At 40.0% G+C, this 22,248-nt stretch overlaps 1 protein-coding gene across 1 annotated transcript in view; it reads right to left on the reverse strand.

Moving 5' to 3' along the window:
• The window catches only part of RASA1 (RAS p21 protein activator 1), a 53,355-nt gene extending 41,223 nt beyond the window's left edge, over positions 1-12,132 (reverse strand). Inside the window, exon 1 of the mRNA XM_051782600.1 lies at positions 11,738-12,132. Within this exon, the coding sequence (XP_051638560.1) occupies positions 11,738-12,117 (380 nt within the window). The 5' untranslated portion in view covers positions 12,118-12,132. The remainder of the gene's footprint in view (positions 1-11,737) is intronic.
• Between the last annotated feature and the right edge of the window lie 10,116 nt (positions 12,133-22,248).

Consider the following 22,248-nt stretch of genomic DNA (forward strand, 5'->3'; position numbering starts at 1 on the left):
GAAATGAAGTCCCAGATTCTTTCCTTTTAACCTTCAATCAAGTATATTAGTGAAGCTTGAGCTCACTATTTCTGCAAAAATACACCAAAAGAAACCACCTCTCCCTCTGAGTTTTGTAAGTCAAGACCAACAACTTCAGTATTTTTCAACCAAAACAGCTTCAAGGTTAATGTTTTCACAGTCAGAAGCAATGCTTAACCATATAGGTTCTTAACAGATGCAAAAGGAAGTGCTATGTACAGTGCACTGTAAGTCTCATGAAAGGAATTACGATTTGGATTGGAAGGTATCACTTAAAAAACTTGCCTTGCTCTTCAAACATGAAGTTGCCACGTGGCTATGACTTATCAAATGCCTGCACTCAAAACAATAATTCGCTACCACTTAGATGTATATCCTCCCTCATTGCAAAAGACAAGATCCCCATAATTTCTAGTTGCCTCTGCTTGCCTGCCTAGTCCTTTCTAGGAACACCTGTGTATTTCTAACATTAACTTTGCAACTTCTTACATGCTGACAATCCACTATTTTCAGTGTGTTTTAAGCAAACAATTCAATGACATTCTAAATCACAGCTAGTGCTCTAAAAATACAGTTGCTTTTACAACAAGCACTGAAAGAGAAAACTTAAGTAGCCTTGTAAGAGAATGTTATGAAATGATTCAACCATAAAATGTCCTACCAACTACAGATCACAATTCTGGTGGTTGTTTCTCTGACCACCTGTTTTAACTATCTGCTTTAATAAACTTATATAATTGGTTTTTATTTTGCTTCTAAGAGAATACTAATAATAGGCTTCCATGTTTCACAAACCAGTCAAAAACTGTGCATGAAAATACTTCCATCTGCCAGTTTAAATCAAAAGCAGTATGTTCAAAACCCCAACCCTATATATCAGGATCTTAATGACAGCAAGCAGACAGAACGCAGAAACAATAGTAACACAAACAGCTTATGCATCAACCCAAGAAATACAGAGCTGTGCAAGAGAATGGTCCCTATACAGTCACAGTTACATCCAGTGGTTTACAGCCAAATGCCAAATCATAAACCTCATGGAATGAGCTGCACTGCAGTCAGAGCTGTTACCTTTGGTCTGCATGCAAACAAGAGATCCTTAAATTTTCATATGCTCCAAGGAAGATGCTGGGTACCACACACCCAGCCACACCAGTCTGATCAGGCCCAGCCAGCACTCTCTGCTGTGAGCAGGACTGCAGCTACGCTGCATCCCTTTAGCAAGCCCACAGCAACAGGGCTTCTGGCCCCAACATGGACACACAAGGCCCATGCAAGGCACAGGCTGCTCACAAAGAGGTAGCAGATGGTAAATTTACCATGTGGAAGGAGTCAGTTGCTATTGTGCGTGGAAGCATGTCACACTGTACAAGCAAGTCCTTTTATTTACATATTTCCTTTTTACATGTGGGAAACACAAGTATGAAGTTTTGCTGTTCCACTAAAGAATTCTGCTCTTACAGTACACTGCAATTTTTACTTGGGAACACAGTAGGTTAGTGACAAGACAATAAAAGATAAATTGCAGAAGGGGAGAAAAAGTGAATTTCAGCATTTTAGAACAAATACAGATGTTGATAACAGCTGCAGACCTCTCTATTTCCATATAGAAAAAGCTATGGTGCACAGAAAAAAAAGTCATTAAATGTCATATCCACTTCACTCACAGCTCTTCTCAGCCATAACTTGCTGCTTCCAGAAAACCCATTAAAAACAACAGAGAACTTGAAGGAGTCACGTCAGAGCCCCCCTTTTAGCAATTCAGACACTGCCTTAGCACCTTTCACACATTACAGATTCTTGTTACCACCTCCTGAGACCATGAGCTCTGTTCCAATTAGAAGCAAAACAGCAAAGATTACCTAGAACTGGTGAAAATCCTCAATTTCAAAAGGCACACAGAAGTCTCAAGTACAATTTCATGAAGACAAAGGAGAAAATTACACAACAAAACATCTTGAATGTCTTCTTATTCTGTTAACATCAACCATGCTCCCCTCAAGCCTTCCATCTGAAGATTCAATGCTCCTATTCACTGTTCAAGTTTCATTTCAGTCTTACAGTTTCTCTCAGCCTAAAACATATTCTTAGCTTTACCATTTGTATCCAGACTCTGCCTTTTAGCACTTTATCCCCCATTTCCATCAGATTTGTAAGGCTGATTACTGCCTTTATGCACATAATTTGTAGAGCTTAAACTAAATTTCAGTCAGACTTCACTAAATTCACCTCCTCTTCCTGTCTTGTTAGTTACTATTCAGTAGTTACCAATTTTTGACCAAATCTTTGCAGCTCTCCACATCACAAAAAACTTGCTACCAGAAAAAGATCTGCAAATATGCTAAAATGGATGCACCTCTAAGATAAAGGAGCTCTGAGATGAACAAAACAGATCAAACAAAAACCTCAGTATGTCTTAATAAAGAGACTACACAAAGATGAAAGAGCAGAATAAGCATACAGTAGAAGAAGAATACATTTAAATAACTTCACAAAGGGCAGAAAGGTTCTAAAAGTTTCAATTGCTGTAGCAAATAATGCTATAACTTTGACAGAGATGTGACAAGAGCATAATATCCAGCACTGAAAAGATTGACTGTCTATCTCATTTTTTGCAAGAGCCACCAATAAGCAAGTGAAATACAGCTAAACCTGATGAAAAATAGCTCTTGAAACAGCTTGCATTTTTCCTACTGAAGGATCAGATTAGGAAATGAATTCTGGAATTCATTGAAGGTTTTAGCTAGAAACTTCCCATTTTTACATGCTATGTTAATTGGGCCCTCAGGTCAAAAATGCACCTTTTTCTGTTTGAACTGGGAGTAACTACTACAGAAATAATGTTAATAGTACTACACAAATAAGCAGATACTTTTTTACAATAATTAAGGAAATTCTAAGATGTTCTTCAACTTGTCAGCCATTACCCTCATTAAATCTACCAGAGGCTCCTTCACCTTTCTCTCCTCCTTCCACCTCACTCTCACTAACAAAGCACAGGTTTTGGTTTTGTGTTTCATTCTCACCTCCTCCTGCAAGGTGGATTGCCTCTCTAGAGAGATGTGTCACACCCACAGATAGATAACTGCTTCTATAATGAGAAAACCCTGACAGTTTGTAGAGAGTACAACCCATACACAACAAATCTAATGACATGACATAAAATTGTGTATACAAGTAAGAAGAGGAAAAAAAACCCTGTTTCTAGATTTGAATAATTGAGATGACTACTACAGAGGCTTGGTAGTATTTTGCTTCTAGAGGGAGAAAGACACTTCTCTATCACCCCTTTGAATTACGCAGGTATCCAAGCTTGAATCTTGTAACATCTCTGGTGCTAACTCTAAGATGGCAATATTGAGAAGAAATTGATTGATTTTTGTTTACTATTAAATTTTACATATAAAAAATGATGCAATTTATCTATAAAATAACCATAGAAAACCTAATCAGCCATAGACAGAATATCCTATTGGGCATGTGCTACACATGGCTGAATATTTACATACATATGCATAATTTTATGGAAAGCAAGAGGTGGGCTAAAAATAGTAACAATAAAGAAGGAGAACAAAATTTCATAGAAACATCTTACACAAATCTACACATAATTACCATATGATTCCTGAATTGATCATTAAAGGTTGGCTAAATCTAGATGGTGATCATCCCACTCCACCCAGCTGTGAGGCTGCCACTGGAGGACTGTGTCCAGTTCTGCTCCACACAAGTCAAGAAGATGTGAACAGACTGGAGAGGGCCCAAAGGAGGGCCCAAAAAGATGAACAAAGGGCTGGAAAACCTGCCCTGTGACAAAAGAGTGAGCTTGGTCCCTTCTCGCTGAACAAGAGAAGGCTCAGGGGCATCTCATCACAGTGTTCCAGTAGTTAAAGTTATTCATTTAAACTCCCTCAGGAGGAAGAAAAACCTCACTGGAGGTTTTCAAGATGTGACTGGACAGAATGATAGATAATCTCAGCTATACTCCCTTTCCCATACAAGGACTCCCTGAAACAACATCTCAGCCTTGGCCATATTGATCACCATAACTGGTCTACTCTGGCCTCCAGTCGGGAGGTCTGGAGACACACCATCTATAACGCTGCTGCTTCCTTTGAGAACACACGCAGGATCACCCTTGAGGAGAAAAGGCAACGCAGAAAGAATCGTGCCTTGCAGAATTTACCACCTAAGGAGTCTTTCTGCTGTGCCTTTTGCAACCGGACGTGTCTATCTCGTATTGGCCTTTTCAGCCACCAACGCACTTGCAACAAACGTGGGTAGGGCCCTTCCCAAATCTTCGTTCACGAAGCCCAGCCATGAGATGAGATGAGACTCCCTTTCCCACAAAAGGGTGGGACACAGGATCTTCCAAGGTCCCTCCTAATCTGGGCCATTTTTTGGTTCTATGGTTCTGTATATTCCAACCCTGATGAAACTTTATACTCACAAAAAAACCCAAACAATTACCACTTGAGGATGAACAACTATTGCTATTTCAGTTTGGCAAAAAAACAAAACACTAACAAAAACAATTGATTTGGTATGAAAGTGGCCTGAGAAGCGGTTGAAAATACTGAAATTTGAACATGAAAATGAATTTTTTAGGGTCTGATCATCATAAGAATCAGACTGCTAACTTACCATAACACCCACTGGATACACTAAGTGTCCTGGAGACCTCAATACTCCATTCCTAAAATACAACTGGAGCTTTTAAGTTAATCTAGCAACATTCATTTGTATACATTAATTTCTACATGCTAGCCAATTGTAATCAAAACATACCTTAGAAGGAAATGGTAGGTAACTGGAACAAGTTAATCAATATTTAAATAGCACTGTTAGGTAGCTTAGAAAGACCCTTTTTAAAAGGCAAGTTCTTGTGCTTTTACAGCAGAAATTAAGACATATGCCTATATAGAAAGTAATGAAATACTCTTTTTGCCAACCTAAATATTCCTTGTACTTTCATTACAAATCTTCCCTCTTAGCTACTGTCCTGACTACTTCAAGGAATGATTTTCATCAAATAGGTCTGTAACATGGATCCTCAACTATAAACAGTATTTTTATACATCTAGATAGAATCACCACAGGTAACCACTGGGGATCATCCAGTTCAACCTTGCCCCCCCCCCCCCCGCTGTACAGGTAGGATCAGCTACATCCAGTTGCTCAGGGACATCTTCCATTGGGTTATGAACATCTTCCAACTACAGAGACTCCATGACCACTCTCAGCAATTTCTATCACTGTTTGACAACCTCCACCATTAAAAAAAATAATAATTCTTTTGTATTTAGATGGAAATTCAAGTTTTTTAATTTGTCTCCATTGCCTCTTGACCTGTCACAGCAACCACTGAGGTTAGTCTGGCTCTCTCATCTCATCCCAACCCATCAGATCTTTATACTCATGTTTAAGACCCACTCAAGACTCCTCCAGAACAGTCCCAGCTCTCTTGGCCTCTCTTAATCTGACAGATGATTCAGACCCTTCATCACCTTGATGGCCCTGCACTGGACTGTTTCCAGTAGGTCCATGTCTCTCTTGTACTGATGAGCCCAGCACCAGACACAACAGCCTAGATGTGTCTCACCATCACGGAGGGAAAGGATCATCCCCCTCAAGCTGCTGACAATGCTTCTCCCAATGCAGCCCAAGACAACATCAGCCTTCTTCACCATGTAGGCACACTGGTGGCTCTGCTCAGGTCCTGATGCCCACATCCTTCTCTGCAGAGCTGCTTTCCAAATGCTCTGCCCCACTAGGTGCTTGAAATTACTACTCCCCACTGCCAGAGCTTTGCAGTTCCTTTGTTTAACTTCACAAGATCCCTTGCAGCCCAATTCTCCAGCCTGCCCACATCATTCTGGATGTCAGCACACCCACCTGATGCAGCTGCTATCCCTTTCTGTTTTGCATTGTCTGCGAACTTGCTAAGGGTGCACGCACTCTGTCTCAGCATCCAGTTCATTAATCAAAATGTTATATAGTATTGGCCCCTGGATGCACCCTGGGGAATACCACCAGTGACTTGCCTCCACCTGGACTTTGTGCTGCTAATCACCACCCTCTGTTCCCAGTCATTCAACAAGTTTTCAGTGAGATGCCTGTCCTTTTACCTAACCTGTACACTGTGGGCTTGTCTGTGAGGAGGCTATGGAAGAAGGTGTCAAAAGCCTTACTAAAGTTAAGCTAAACTCTCTCCCTTTCTCCCAAGCCAATAACCTCATCACAGAAGGCTCTAAGGTTGGTTAAGCACAATTTTCCCCTCATAAATCCTCTCAGCACAAACCAAAATTTATACACAGACTCAAATAATAACAGAAACTTTTTTCTGCTCTATCACTATCCAGAGGGATAAAGCAGGTATTTTACTTAAAAACAAAAACTGTTAAAGACTACCTTCAGTCTTTACATAGTATATAAAATTATATAAAGCTAGTCAAGTATCTACACCTTGTCAAGCATTGATAACATTTTACTTGTACTGACGGTACTCTGGAGGGACACTGAGGAACCCATACTGCAATACTTCAGTGCAGCACAAAGATCATGTTAAATCAAGATCTCTTCTCCTCTCTCCTATTGTGTCTACCAGCAAGACAAATACCAAGACTTTTTTTTGGTTTTGTTAAGGGAGAAAGATAGGTATGTAAGAAAATGTAGTCCTATGCTGAAGAGACCCACTCCCCCACTGTAAAATTTGTGTTCCTCCTTCTTCCACAGCCATAAAACATTTAGAAAAAAAAGATCAAAAATACAGCATGATATTACGCTTCTCAATAGGGCAGGCCAATTGATGAAGTGTGGAAGTCCCACACTGATATTCTGGGAGTCACTCTATGACACAAAATAAAACATAAATAAAGAGCAGGTCAAGAGACTCTCATCACTGTTTAAACAAAATGACATCGTCTGATGTTAACTAGAAATACAGACTAAACTACTGAAAAATCCTCCTCAAACTTTTTCTAGCTTCAAATGCTGTCCCTCTTCTGGTTTTCTTTATCTGAAGCTTTCATTTACCTATGTAACCAACACACTCAGTTTACTTACAGCTTCACTTCCTGTATGGGGTTAGGTACGATGCTGCCCCACTGTGTTTTACCACTCATTGAAGATCACACTTCTAATACCACACATTTAGCCAGAACTAAAAACAGATTTATATTCAGGTCTGTTCTGTAAGTAGCCCCAATAGGACATTATCCACCAACCTGAGAAAAATAAGGTGTTTCCCTGCCATAGAGAACAGGAATTAATAAAGAAACTCATTACATAAAAAGGAAAATATTCACTGCTAACTACATTAAGTGCTAAAAAGAGAAGAAACCTCGTACGCCAAAATCAATTTATATCATATTTCATTTTTTTTTTAATACAGTACCTAACCGATCATGCCAACATTATTTCCCCTCAGTTTCCAGTGCAACAGATTCATTCATCAGTCTGTAAAAGGGCCTTTCACCATTATTCGGAACAAAATTTCTTTTCATGATCTTCTGAAACAAACAAATGGTGCAGAACTCTGAACTTGACACTTCCAACTCTCACGTGAAGACACTACAACTTCACTGTGTTCAGGTGGAAAAATGTTCTACTTTCATGCAATCAATGCTTATTTATATTTCTCTACCCACCTCTGTCTTCAGCTCTTTTTCTCATTATGTTGCCTCAACAGGCACCAAGAGTGATTGTAAGAGTACATCTGCTTTGGGCAAGATTTGTTTTAACCAGGCGTTATTTTGACAGCCTATTTTATTTTGTGTGATTGACCACTTTCACAGTTCAATTGATTTCCATTTCAAACTGATAACCACTGCTTAAAAACATCACATGAAAATGCCATTTCTCCTAGAATACTGGAACTGTTCCTAGCATCTTAATGCTACACTAGGATCTAAATCAATATTGTCAACTAAGATTTTAAATCAAATATATAAATAACTGAACCAGCATTCATTCACTAAATCTGAAGGCATTTCCTTACACTAGTTCAGCCTCTGTCATTGAGCTTTGCAAATGGGATAGAAGGCAGGGGACCTAAACAAGCACAAAGTTACTCATTTTATTTCCTAGCATCCTGTGCCTCCCACCTAGCATTAAGCTGCAATATAAACACATCACTGCTGTGCTCCAGAAAAATATGAAAACACACACACAGTGAATAGACAGTTAAGCCAGTTTCACTCCAGATCAAAGATTAAAAAAAAAAAAAATAAATCAACCCTACTGGGAGATTTTGAGTTCATGCATAAAGAGGACGTGTTACATGCTAACACATGTAACACGTGTTACATGCTAACACATGTAACACGTGTTACATGCTAACACATGTAACACGTGTTACATGCTAACACATTCTCCCACTGCTCCAAAATTAAAGAAAACACTAACACTAACATGTTCCTTAGGTACATGAAAAAGACAAGCGGAAATTAAGCACATTAGGTGCTTGCTAGCAAAGATGGACATATCCTGACCTCCCACAACAAACTATATTTACAGCATCCTGATGGGAAGTGTAGAACTCGCATCTGCTTTGCTTCCCATCTCTTCACGTTACTTATTGTGAAAGACAGAATGCCAACTTTACAGTATTTAAAAGCTTTTTCATGTTTAAAAAAGCATTTGTCTATAACATCTTTATGGCCTAGAACTTGGAGACTGGGAACTCATATTTTGTTTTGTGTTTAGGCATTTTTGTTTGCTTTGGGTTTTTTTTTAAATTATAAAACAAGCTAGGAGAAGAAGAAGTGATAAAGCTGTGTCTAAGTTTGTGAAGAATGCTTTAATTTTTTTTATTTAAACTTAAAAGCCTAATCTAAAATTGTAGTATGAACCTGAAAAAACCAGCAGCAACATTTACCAGATAGTTCTCCCTGCAGTCAGTAACCAATCATTCAGCAAATCCTGAAACATGATGCACGTCTATGGGAAGGAAAAGAAGCCTAGTGAGTCGTCACAATTCTAAAAGAATTAACACCTTTTCATTCCTATAGAGAACAGTAATTTTGTATCACACAGAGCAAGGCCAGGAGTGAAGAGCATTCTTAATTTTCTGATGTACCCATAACATATTATAAGCAACTAAGACAAAACCATGTGACAGAATCATGGAATTATCCACAAGCCACCCTGCATTTCTCCTATAAAAACTGAATGAATTAGGAGGAAGTGGGAAAGGGTGGAGCTGGCAGTCATATTTAAACAAATGGAACAGCAGTTTGCAATCACATCCAACCAGAGAAATTGAACACAAGTTTAAATTTCAAGATCAATTTCCATTCTTAAAGACTTACATTGGAGCTTTCCTTGTATGCAATGATGGATAATATTGATCTGTGGCTTTGGTAATAAATCGAGAGTTCAACTACACAGAAGCAGATGGTATAACTACAAAGAAATGGCACTTCCAAAATAAAAAAGTAGGACTGAAAGGACAGAATTTACTACTGACATATGCCAGTTGTATGACTTAACTGAGAACGGTAAAAACTGACACTGCAAAGAATAAATAAGAGATGAATGAAAGGGAAAAAAATCTTCTAAATAATCAGCCAATTTAATTTTTTTATGGAAAAGTCACACATCAAGGATAAAAACTATAAAGGAGAAGGCTAAATATTTGGAGGCATAAACTTCTGAAACAATTTTTAAGTGTATTTTACTTCTTATCTGTTTCTGTACTTAAGAATCTTCAAGAGAAAAACATTTAGAGCTACAGAGCTAAGCCCTGGTGCTCTATAAACATCAATGCCCCTTTAAATAAGGTAAGTAGCCTTCTGAGCCAAGACAAAATCAGGGCTGCAGTGTTCCCCTAGCCTGTCCTTCTCGTCAGAAACCTGACATCCTCTTTTGTGAAAGTTAAACCATCATGCTTGCATATGACTTATAAGACAATATTCTAACTGCAAAACCCATTCAAAACTGTCAGTGTGGTAACAATTATTTAGCATCAAACAAGTGATTGCTCATAAATAATTACCCTGCTTTCCTTGCTTTTTGGCTTTTTCCTCAGTTCGCTGAGGAACTTAGCCAGGTCTGACAAAAGCAGTCTGAACTTTCACAGAGAAAACCAGAAAAGCAGAATCCTGTACTTCACCAGCTTGGTACACAAGACTGAAAAGCATTTGCTTTTTACATGCTTCTATTTCCCACATTTCTGTCAAATCTGCCTAGTCCTATTTCTAGCTCACTAAGGAATTCTACAAGTTTAAGACTATTCAAAGACTGTCTTCACAAAGCAAGGCCTTAATATTTACAAACTTCCACAAGTCCAGGAATTAAAAGAATAATGTACTGCCAGAAAGCCTATCAAGGTTAGAGAGATTAATTAAAAAAAAATACTACAGTGTTACAGTTTATGTTTTACATACAAAGACACTAGCTCCTGAAATCGTGAAAGTATGTGACAATGCAGAAGATAAGTCTGACAGTGGAGTTATGAGAGAATTTAAGAAAGATCCCAAAATTCAGATGGGTTTTTAAATTAACTGACATATATATATATATATAAAGATAACTGTATCTTAGCTCCCTACATTATCCAGTATACTTGCCATAGCTTCAGGAACAACATATTTAGACACTGATGAAAGAATGTAAGCCTTTGAAGCAATTTCATTCTGGGGAGAATATGGTAAGAATATAGGAGAAAACAGTTATTTTTTGTTCTGACACAAGCCCTACAAGTACTTTCTGTAAACCTGCAGATTTTCTATAGTGAAACCCAAAGACTGCTTTTAGAGTACTTACTAATTACATGGATTCTACATAACATTATCTGATCTTATATTTCACACAATATAAACAAAGAAATAGTCTGCCTCTAGTGCAAGATCCCTTCTATTACCAGAACTGCAGGAATCCTGATTAACCTAATGTATGAATAAATACAAGAAAACCTAACTATAGGTTTACAGTTTATTCCAATTGTCTCCTCTCGCCAAACATCACCTAATTGCAAACAACTTTATTTTAAATTAGTTGAGCAGCAAGACAGTTAGACACCATTTATAAAAATATCCCCTGTCAACACTTTAAAATACGGAACTGAATTTAATCCATTTTAAATCCATTGTCCCAGACTGCCTGAACTGTTAAAAAGACCAAACGTGCGCATTACTTTGGCCGTGTGCGTGTATGAAATGGAAAAGAAAAGCGTTACTTTTTTGAGTAGAAGGCAATGCAATACAACATGATTACATGATATATTAAGTATTCTGTGCCATGTTTAGCTTTTCTTCCTTTTATTAAAAAAATGAAGTTATGGCTCTAGGGAGAAGGCGCTACCAGAGATTGGAAAAGTTTCCCCGATAGTAGCTTAATCCACAACCGGAATAACTCACTCTTCCTGGCAGCCTGCACTATCGCAATGAAAACTTGCAAAAAACTAACTCGAGCGCCCTTTTCCCTAGGAGCTGATCCCAATCACCACTGGAACATCAACTCTCGGTGAAGGGGAAGGAATCCGACCTCTCCTGCCGCCGTTCACCCCCCGGGTTGCGGAAAGCGGGTGTCCCTCGCCCGGGCTGGGGCTCCCCGGGCAGTGTCCCGGTGCATCAGCCTTCCTGCTGAAGCGGAACCGAGAGAGGGAGGGAGGGAAGGCGAGGGGGGTGGGACGCGGAACTTCTGTGGGACTTCCAGCCGTCTGACACACTTTCCCCGGCGCGGCCCCCGCTCCCCAGGCCCGGCGGGTACTCACTGGTTGGTGGGGGGCGCGTTGAGCGGGATGGCCACCTCCTCCTCCTCGTACTCCGGCCCGTCCAGCGAGTCCCCTTCGTCCACTGTCCCCAGCCCCCCGGCCAAGGGGGGCGGCGGCGGCGGCAGTGGGGGGAAGCCGGCGGTGCCGGGATCGGCGGCCGTAGGGGCAGGCCCCGCGCCCAGCTCCAGCAGCCCCAGCACGGAGCACAAAGCCGGCCCGCCCGGGGGACCGCCGCCAGCCGGGAACGGGCCCTGCGGCCCCGGCGCCTTGCCCCGGCACACAGCGAGGCACTGCCCCGGCTCCCCGGGCGCCCCGGCCACCGCCGTCCCGGCCGAAGCGCCAGAGCCGCCTTCCTCCCCCGCGGCCTCGGCCGCCATCATGGTGAGCCTCGCCCCCCGCGCCGGCCGCCGCACGCCGGGGAGGAGGCGACAAAGGGGCCCCGGCCCCCCGCCCCCGCCCCGCGCCCCGCCCCGGCGGGGAGCGGAGCCGGGACGCGGCCGAAACTTCCCGGCGGAGTCGGGCCGGGAACAATGGCCGGCTGGGCGGGGGCTGGGCCGCTCCGAGCGCCCCGCGCGGTGCCTCGGCCCGCGCCCGCCCCGGGGAAGCGCCGCCCGCGCGCCCCGGAGCTGCGCGCCTGCGCGGCCCCTCCGCGCTTGCGCGCGGGCTGCGGTCCCGGCGGGGCCGTGAGGGATCGGGAGCTGGAGCGGAGGGAGCCGCGGGGCCGTCCGGTAACAAAGGGAGCCACTCGCCGCTGAGGGGCGGGAACGCGCGGGGCTGTGGAGAGATTCACCAGCGCAGCGGCTGCTTACGTGTGGGGGGCCAAGCTGCTCGGGGTCTTAAAAAGGATCGCAGAATAATCAAGGCTGGAAGAGACCTTTGAGATCATCACGCCTAACGTCAGCCCAGCACTGCTAGTGCAACACCTAAACCACTGAACCACATCACCCAGCGCCAGATCCAGACTCCTCCTGAACACCTCCAGGACTCCAGTCCAGTGACTCCACCTGGGCAACCTATTCCAATGCCTGACCTCACTAACAGAAAAAAAATAATATTTAATCTTAATAATCTTCATCTACCTTGTTTCAGTTTGAGGCCGTTTCCTCTGGTCCCCTCACTGCAGGCACGGCAGGAGAGACCGGCCCCCACCTCACCACAGCCTCCGTTCAGGTGTCCATATGACAAGAGGGAACGGCCTCTGCTTGCACCAGGGGAGGATCAGACAGGCTATTAGGAAAAATTTCATCATTGAAAGCATGGTCAAGCACTGGAACAGGCTGCCCAGGGTAATGATGGAGTCACCATCCCTAGAAGTGTTCAAAAACCATGTCAATGTGGTGCCTGGGGACATCTTTTAATACTGGACCTGTCAGTGTTAGGTTAATGGTTGGACTCCCATGGTCTTGGTGGTACTTTCCACCTTAATTGATTCTATTATGCTATTCTAACAGTAAGAGTGAAAAAAAAATATCCGTCCTGGAGTCCACAAGCTGTTTACCTTGTAAGAGCTGTGACTCCATTGCTATTAAATGGTACTTACTCTGCACTTTCCTGAAATTGTAATTTTTTTCATGTTACTGAAGCCTGCAAGCTCTCACTACACACTCTCTTCCCTCAGATGTATCTTCATCATCAGTAATTTTTCTCCCTTAAGTGGGTTTATGTATCAGCTTTACTTCATATCTAAGTACCTCTTGGGTCAAGAAGACATCATGTGATTGCCATTACCAGGTAATACAATATGTATATATATTTTGATTTTATTTTTTTCCCAGTGTTAAAAGAACTGACAAATAGCAGCATGTTGACACTTGCATGTCTCTCTAGAGTTCTCAGAAGGCATCTAAACATTCAGGTTTTCAAAGCTTTGCATTACCCAAAAGCATTAAGTGAATTTTTCCTGAGGCCACTAAAACAAACTACTGCTCCCACTTTCACAGCTCTCCAGCCAACCTCTTTTTATCTGCTGAAATTTTTTCATATCTTGCCTTCTAAAGGCAAGCTCCACTTCCAGTTACACTACTGAGATCTGTGGAATTATGCTGAGGTTGTGCCCAGGGCCAGTGAAAGGAGAAGTTGGCTCTAGCCCCAAGTTTATGGAATCAAAACACATCCATTTGCTGCTACTTTTCTGTTTAAAGAAATTGTAATTTCAAAGAATGTTGTAGCCTGCTCTCTCTATGGGTTCCTCTTTACTGCTGTTTGCTTTCCCTTACAGATTTCTAAACAAAATAATTTTAACACAGCCTTGTCACTGTTGTAGTAGCAATATACCTAAATATAGAAGTGCAGTGTAAATATTTATAAGATTCCCTTTATGAGGCAAGCTTTTTAAGTGCCTTTCAGGGCAGCAGTGTGTGGATTAGGACGTGCAGACTAGAAATACAGCTATGCTAAGAATTTCACACAGGAGGGGGTGATGTGGCTTCAGCACTTCTTCAGGAGGTTTATTTTGGGGAGAACAATTTTAAATTTCGCAAGGATTCTACAGAAAGAGAGCTCTTAGTAAGGTCAGCCAAGCTGTTGCCTTTCTGCCCCTGACACACCATTTCTGTTCACTTTTCAGGCAAAGTTGCCATCCTGAGTCGCTTGGCACTGCAGGTTGTAAACATCACCCTGCGTCACCTCTTAAGTCTTGAAAGTTGACTCCCTTTTTAGAATCATAGAATATCTCGGGTTGGAAGGGATCAATAAGGATCTAGTCCAACTGCCTGCTCCTCTCAGGACTATCCAAAACTACAGCCTTTGTGGGACTTATTTACATAAATGTATTTGGACGAAGGAGCAAGCATAACGATGTTTTTCTTGATGCTTCTTGGACATTTGTGTAATAAATAAGAAATGGTAAAATAATTTACTCGTCAAAATATATATATTGTACTTTCCGTATATTATAGCTAATGCTTTGTTGGGACTGGGAGTTGTGAGCTGCAGAATAGTTAACTGCTGTGTTACTATTATAAGTTGACTGTCCTGCAGCTGGCAGTTCCCTAGCTGGCAAGATAAAGTATTCTGCTTTACTGAGCACGTATACTATATCCTATTTTTCTAAAAATATTGTCTAAGTGTACTCATTAGAAAAAGAAGAAGAGAACAAGGATCAGGGAGTCAAGGACAAAGATGATAAAGAAGAGCCAAAGAGAACAATTGGGGACCATTCCCATGCCCAACTCCAAGGACATTTGAGCTAATTAAAACTGCTGATGGAAGGTACCTGGCAATTGGAATAGGCCTACAACAGAACCAACCAGAAGGAAGCCCGCGAACTCAAGCCCAATGAAGAGCTAACAAGTGACTATGGGAGGGGAGCTGAAAAAAGTATAAAGGTTACTGTTTGTCTCTATTGCGCTTGCGGGCCATTGATGGAGCTGGGGTCTCCTCCGGCCGCCCAGCGCGCTGATTTGCTTATTTGCACTTTATATAAATCTTATAATAAAAATTGCTGCTATATTTTGATTTGGTTTATTTACCTATAACATTTGCAAATGTGTCTTTTTCTGAAATCCCTGATATAAATGATAGTTAGTTCTTCATCCCTTCTGTGTGAATGGTGTCAGCCTAGATTCTCTGAAAAGTCTATTTGCGTGTTCCCTAGTTTGAGGCTAATATACTACTACGTACCATAAGAACACTGGCAGTGGTAAGCATTCCAGGCGGATAAATACATTATTAGGAACTCAAGTTTTCAGGCTGGCTTTGTCGCTTATGTGCATGGCCTGAGGCAAGTCATTTGAACAAGGTTACGCTTTCTCCAGTGGAGTAAGAAGCTATTTCACAGATGTGTCAGAGGATTAATTAGGTTTTTCAAAACATTTGAAAGCCTTTAAACATCAATGCTTATTAGGATAAAAGCCACATAAAGTGTGACCCAGTATTTCAGTTATTAAAAAACCCGGATCTCTCCTCTACCTGAGCACAGTTTATTTCCGCTTTTCCAAAGTGTTGTTCTATCTCAGAAATAAATAGCAACAGAGGAATTTTCAATCTTTCTTTTGTAGGGTGGAGTGATAGGAAAGCAGCCTTCCTGTAATGGAGAACCTGGAATGCTCCAATTATTCCGGTTCTTCCCCTTATACTCCCACAGCTATATAATAAACAGTTACAATGAGAGATGTTTCTTCCTGCCTGCATAGCTGTCCTGCCATGTGTATTGCTGAAGAGGTGGAAAGGTGGGCAGAATTTGGGCAAGAACTTGAATACTGATATTTTTATTTCCTGTGACTGAAATTATTTACTTCCATCATGTTTATATTTTCTTTTTATTGAATAAATCTGGCTGTGTTCCCAGACAGATTATTATAAGGTAATAATAGAACAATCATCATCACTGTCTGCATATTTAGTTTTGTGTCAGTGCTGTCAGTTCTCCCATGCTTATTAGAATTAGAGACTTTTGTTTGCATTGTATATTTTGTTTACATTGCATCTCTGAATAGATTAGCAACAATAAGTTACTTTTAGTATATTAGCCTTCATTTTAAAAGTTAAACCGTTTTCAAATGGTATTTTTGGTCAATGACTGTTGTTATTATTTTTGGTTTTCAAGAACATTTTTTTCACATGAGAAATCATCACTCTCAAACTCCAAACTCTTCCATAACCTTTTGTCCCTACTCATTTTGCTCCTGCATAGTTTGTATCCTGTCAAATAAATATTTAAGCTGGAGATGAGTTAAGCACAAATAAAAGACTATACTAATAGATCCTACCTTGAGAATCAGTATGTTTATAAATTTGAAATTCACTAAGAAAATGCTGATGGATCAGTACCTTTATTTTTGTCTTTTAAGCAGTTGCAAAAATATATGGTCTTGCACAGCCCTGGATTGGTGCTAACTTGGAGTTGTCAATGTTATGTCTTAGTTTACAGACAAACCTAAAAATTCAAAATCTAGTCTAGAGAGTCGATGAAACTGGTCAGTAAAGTGGAACTGCAGTTCATAGATCTGGCATTCCAGAGGAAGGTACTGCAGGTTGCCACCCATAAACTTTTAGTGTGTTGTAGATTAAAAAAACCCCAAAACAATAAAGAGGTAAGTTTCAATCACAGGGGTGGTGACATGCTATCTTAGCGCACAGGAGGCAAGTGGGAACACACATAAGAATATTTATTTTATTTGCTTTGAAAAACTGCTTGTGATTTTCTCTTACGCGATTTTTCACAGATGACTTTGCTCTTATCAGTGTCTTATCTGACGTATTTACTGCCTTTTTTAGTACATAGTCATTAATTAAGCAGCACTAGCATTTTTCTTTTTTTATGAGAGCTGAAGTTTATGTTGCTGTGTGCTGGTTTCAGCTGAGGTAGAGTTAATTTTCTTCACAGTGGCTGATATGAGGCTATGTTTTGCATTTGTGCTGAGCATATAGAGATGTTTTGTAAGTGCCGAGGAGCACTTACACAGAGACAAGGCCTTTTCTGCTTCTCGTACTGCCATGCTGGCAAGAAGTTGGGAGTGCATGGGAGCCTGGGAGGAGACACATTCCAGACAGGTGATCCCAACTGACCAAAGGGATATTCCAGACCATATGACGTCATGCTCAGTACATAAAGTAGGGGAAAGAAGGAGGAAGGGGGGGGACATTTGAAGTGATGGTGCTTGTCTTCCCAAGTCACCATTACATGTGATGGGGCCCTGCTCTCCTGGTGATAGCTGAACTGCCTGCCCGTGGGAAGCAGTGAATGAATTCCTCATTTTGCTTTGCTTATATTGATGGCTTTTGCTCTCCTTATTAAACCATCTGTATCTCAACCCACTAGTTTTCCAGCTTTTACTCTTTTGGTTCTCTCCATAATCTCCTTGCTGGAGCAGTGAGAAAGAGGCTCTGTAGGGCTTGGTTGAACCATGAGACCCTGTCAGGCCAACACCCCTTTAACTTCAGTAGCGTGGAAACAAGTGCTAGGTGATTGCTCTGTATGTCTTACTTAAAGACTGTGATCCTTGTATTAAAATTCCATATGATTGCCTATATTTAAATGTGAGAGAAACCTGACTATTTATACTTACCTATATTTGTAGTTTACACCTTCACAAAAAGCACCTTTGGATTCTCCGCTGAGCCTGTAAATATTGATTCCGTGTATAGATACACTGAAAATTATGTTACTTTTTAAGCAACACTAAAAGTATCTTCATTTTTGGAAGCTGATTTGTTAGTTATTGAGTTTTTTCCAGAAGAAGAAATGAAAAAATGAGTTACAAAGAATTAACCACTTTTTTTTTTTTAATTCTGAATTTGAAAATATTGTGCATGTAATGATTCTCCCTTAGGTAATTACTGCTGACTTCTATAAGGGTTCTCAGCAATGAAGGACCATGGGCTTCTGCAGCTGTTGATGGACAAAAATTTACATGTTGACAAACATCTTTGTATTTTTTCAGCTGTTTAGGTGTCGTTTGGGTGTTTATATAGGTGCTCTACATAAACTAGGGAAAGGAAAAAAGCCTAATAAGAATGAACAAACAGGAAAATGTGATTACACTCTTAATACCTACAGAACTTCCTCTGAGACCCATGATGTAACCTGTGCAGGATAATCTCAGCCATTGCATGGAGGACTGTCTTTCATTTCAACCTTGGGTAATTTTTTGTTGTGTTTACTTTGAAATTTTTAAACAAACAGTTAATCACACTGCTGAGGTATACATAATTCTCACTGATTTCAATAAAATAATTTCTCTGTTTGTGGTTATTAGTTCCAATGACTTAATATAAGCCACATACCTATATCTTGTATTTAAATAAGGGATATTTCTGTCAGGCATAGCCATATGTATAACCTATAAAAATCCACAAAAATCCATAATGCATGTATTACTCAGCAGGCTGATAATCTGGATTGATAGTAAAACTGATGTCCTCACTTAACAGAACAATTAAAGAGTAAAATTTAAAGACTATTTCTAGATGTTGCTGTAATATAGGTATTAGGTAGCTATATAATGGTCTTCTCAATGAATATTTATGTAATGGAGCTCATAGAATAATCACAATGGAAATTATTTTGAATTTTAAAATTTCATGTAAGTTTCCAGTTACCAGAAAAAAACAATCAACTCTTTTTTAACCTATATTTTTAAATTAACATCTTTACGAATTGTGCCATTGAAAACGGAAGAGTCAGGAAAGAAAATACTGTGTCATGCAACAGATGTTTGTTTATCTAAGATATAGCTGAATCTGATTTCATCAACAGCAGACCTGTATGAAGCCAGTGATGTTTTAAAATGTCCGCTCACACAGTGCCAACAAAATTTCCATATACACTTACTGACTGTACAGAAACTAGTATTTGCATGAGAGATATATAAAATATATTTCCAAATTTAGTAATTGTGTCTGAGGTCATATTTACACATGTAAAGCATCTGTTCTGTGTAAGAAGATTCCTATTTCCTTAGGTATATACTCCCATGGAAGAAGTTCCTTTGGGTGTCACAGTGGGATAGTTTAGGTGTCATATTCTTCTACTTACAGGTTAGTTCCTATACATTCTCCATCCTAGAATGAATTTTTCCATTAATATGTTTCTCAATAAGAAACAAGAAGGAAATTTTTAAAATCCAATGTGCTAAAACCAATTCTTAGCTATTTTTTGTTATAGGATTCTATTACTTAATACACAGTGAATTAATCTTCTATGACTTAATACACAGTGAATTAATCTAACTGCAGAATTTAATAGTGAAGTGCTGTGGTTTATATTATGTGGTTGCCCAGACTCCTAAACTTCTTGACTTTTTAACATGTTAATCTAAACATATACTTCTCAGATAGTCCACTTATTACTCTTTCCATTACTTTATGATAGAATTTACTTGTATGAAGCAATTTGTTTAAGCTAGTTGTATCTCTGTTGTTGACTTTGACATCCGTTCCAAAGAAAGAAAATACTAGGAATAGGAACATTTGTAGTTCTCTGTAGTTTTAACGGATGCTGGAACTAATTCTAGAATAACCTAAACATACTCACACAGTGATTACTCAATTTCAGTTTACTGTGGATCAAATTCTGAAAGGTCTTAAACAAGAAATTACTATGTGTCATCTCACTATTCTGTTTAAGTCAGAGATACCTGAGGATTTAATGTTGATAGTGAAACCACTGCTGAACCTAATTTCTTTGAAAGAGGAAGAAGTCCGATACATGTGCTTCAGCATGACATTCAGGATGATTAGGAAAATGGGAGGTTTGAATATCGCATCTGATGTATGGCATCTGCTACATGAGGGCTATTATTGTAGCAGCAGTTATCAGTTAATTATAAATAATACTAGTTTCACTTGACATTTAAATGATAATTTATGCAAAAAGTTTAAAAAATTAAAAAAAAATTAAGATTTTCCAAAATGTACTCTATGTAGTCAGTTCATTTGCTGCTTTTTAAGTTCCCGTGAATAGCTTTGCAACCTTAATTGATACAGCACAATTTGCAAGGATAACCATTTCCTCAAAATAAGCAATGACACATTAATTTTTCTATTTGTATTTACGTGAAACAGTGAAAGGTGAACTGCTTGGAGAGGTACGTCAGTCACAGAGTGTATGATATGAATACACAAGGCTTTGGCTCTATTCTGGAAGTCGTGCTGTGTAAACAGCAGTATATACATAGAATTTATAACAGTAGCAGGGTTTAGCACAGTGACTAAAAAATTAGGTAAGGCTAAATGCCAGTATCCTCCTAACTAATGAGAAGTTTCAGTGTACATGGTAAAAAGAAGTTTGTGAAACAGGGATGCATACATATCTATGTAGGATTTTGTGACTACTGCCCCGTCATTTAAAATCTGATTTTTCCTGCAGGGAGAGATCTCTCTCTAGCAGCGGATCAGCTTGTGTTATATCTGCACAAGAAGTCAAAGTGTCCCTTCTCACTGACAAAGAATGCTCCTTAACATTGGTGCTTCTGAGGTTTTGTGTATGAACAGGGGAGCTGTGGACTGGCAGATCACCTACTACAGTAGCCTCCTACCCTTAATTCTCTTGCCTTTGAATGTCTGATGTTCCATGCCTCAATTAAAGCAAATGATAATTGAAAAAGTTATGGACAGTGCAAAAGCTACTGTTCCACTCTACAACTGAACTCACATTTCTGTAACTCAGATTTCCTTTGGATAATTTATTCCTGTGGGAATGAAAAGTAATTTGCATCGACATAAACTTGTTTAGTTACAGCTGTGCCAAACTTTCTAGCAATTCTGCATTTGTCTTCCTCCTTTACTTTCTCACCCTTTCAACCACTTTACTGTCCTAACCAGCCAATCCACCTATTAGCATCACCTCTGTTTCCCAGGGAACGGAGTACCAGAACAACAGGAATGCCTGACATGACCTCCTTGTCTGAATGCCAGAATCTGGCCATGTTCTGCCTTTTTCTATCCCTCAGTTTTGATACCAGCATAGCTAGAAAATAAACTACTTTCATTAGACTTTTACTATACCTCTTGACCTAAGTTAAGCCCATAGATCTAGGAAGAAATTAAATCAAATCCTGCAGGTACAGAAAATAGGACATATTTGAGAGTAGTAGCATGTCCGCAGAGGAGCAAGGCCATACCAGCAATTCCTTAAACAGAGATTTCTTATGAATCTCTGCCATACAGTTCTATGCATCTGTGCCTCCTGCAGCTTCCACAAGATCACCATCTCTTTTGTTCTTCTCTAAATACTGGCTGCAAAGGAGAAAGGATAAGATGTAGGGAATTCTGGACTACTAGTGAACTGTTTGAAAGCCTGATGTGGACTTGAGTCTTTTCTCTCAGGGGCAGGAGGAAGGAGAATTGGCTTTTAGGGGTCCTTTCACCTTGCCTTAGCTTCTCTATAACTTGTGGAAAAGTGATTACTTCCAAGTCCTCATGAAGACTGGTCAGCATTGGGCCATTAGGAGAAGTCATATGTTTCTCCATATTGGAGAAGTCATGTGTTTTCACAAACACATGCAGCATGGTCATATATTCTTAGGGAGCAAGGCTAAAAATGATTGCCTGTCGAATGTTATAGATAGTATTATTGGCTTATGCAGTACCTGCAAGTTTTAATCATGGAAGGAATTACTCCAGTTATTTGCTGTAACTTACCCAAAACATTTTATCAGTAAGTAAAATCTTAGTAACTTACCTTTTAGTAACATCAATTTTAGGGTATTTTAATCAAAAGAAATTCCCGTCTGTATTTGTTTAGCTTGCTAAAAAGCTTTCGGAGCAATATGAAAAATTCACATCAATGTTGTGTCACATGGAGAATTTTAAATGTTAACAATGGCTTAAGATCCTAAATTGCTGCAACTTATTGAAAAACAACAATCCTGGTAACATACACTTTAAGCCAGTCACAGGGTACTAGACATCATATTTTAGATGTAAAAAATGCCATATTAAAGCTGTAGGAACTGCCTATCTCCATGTTCCTAAATATGCAAATATGCCTTCCAGCAACCCAGAATATAAGCATTCTGTTGGGTGATAGCAATTTGTACAAAGGGCCAACATGGGCCCACACGTGGAAG

Source organism: Manacus candei, unplaced genomic scaffold, assembly GCF_025592945.1.
Source record: "Manacus candei isolate 608988 ecotype Guabito, Panama unplaced genomic scaffold, ASM2559294v1 h1tg000016l, whole genome shotgun sequence".
NCBI lineage: Eukaryota > Metazoa > Chordata > Aves > Passeriformes > Pipridae > Manacus > Manacus candei.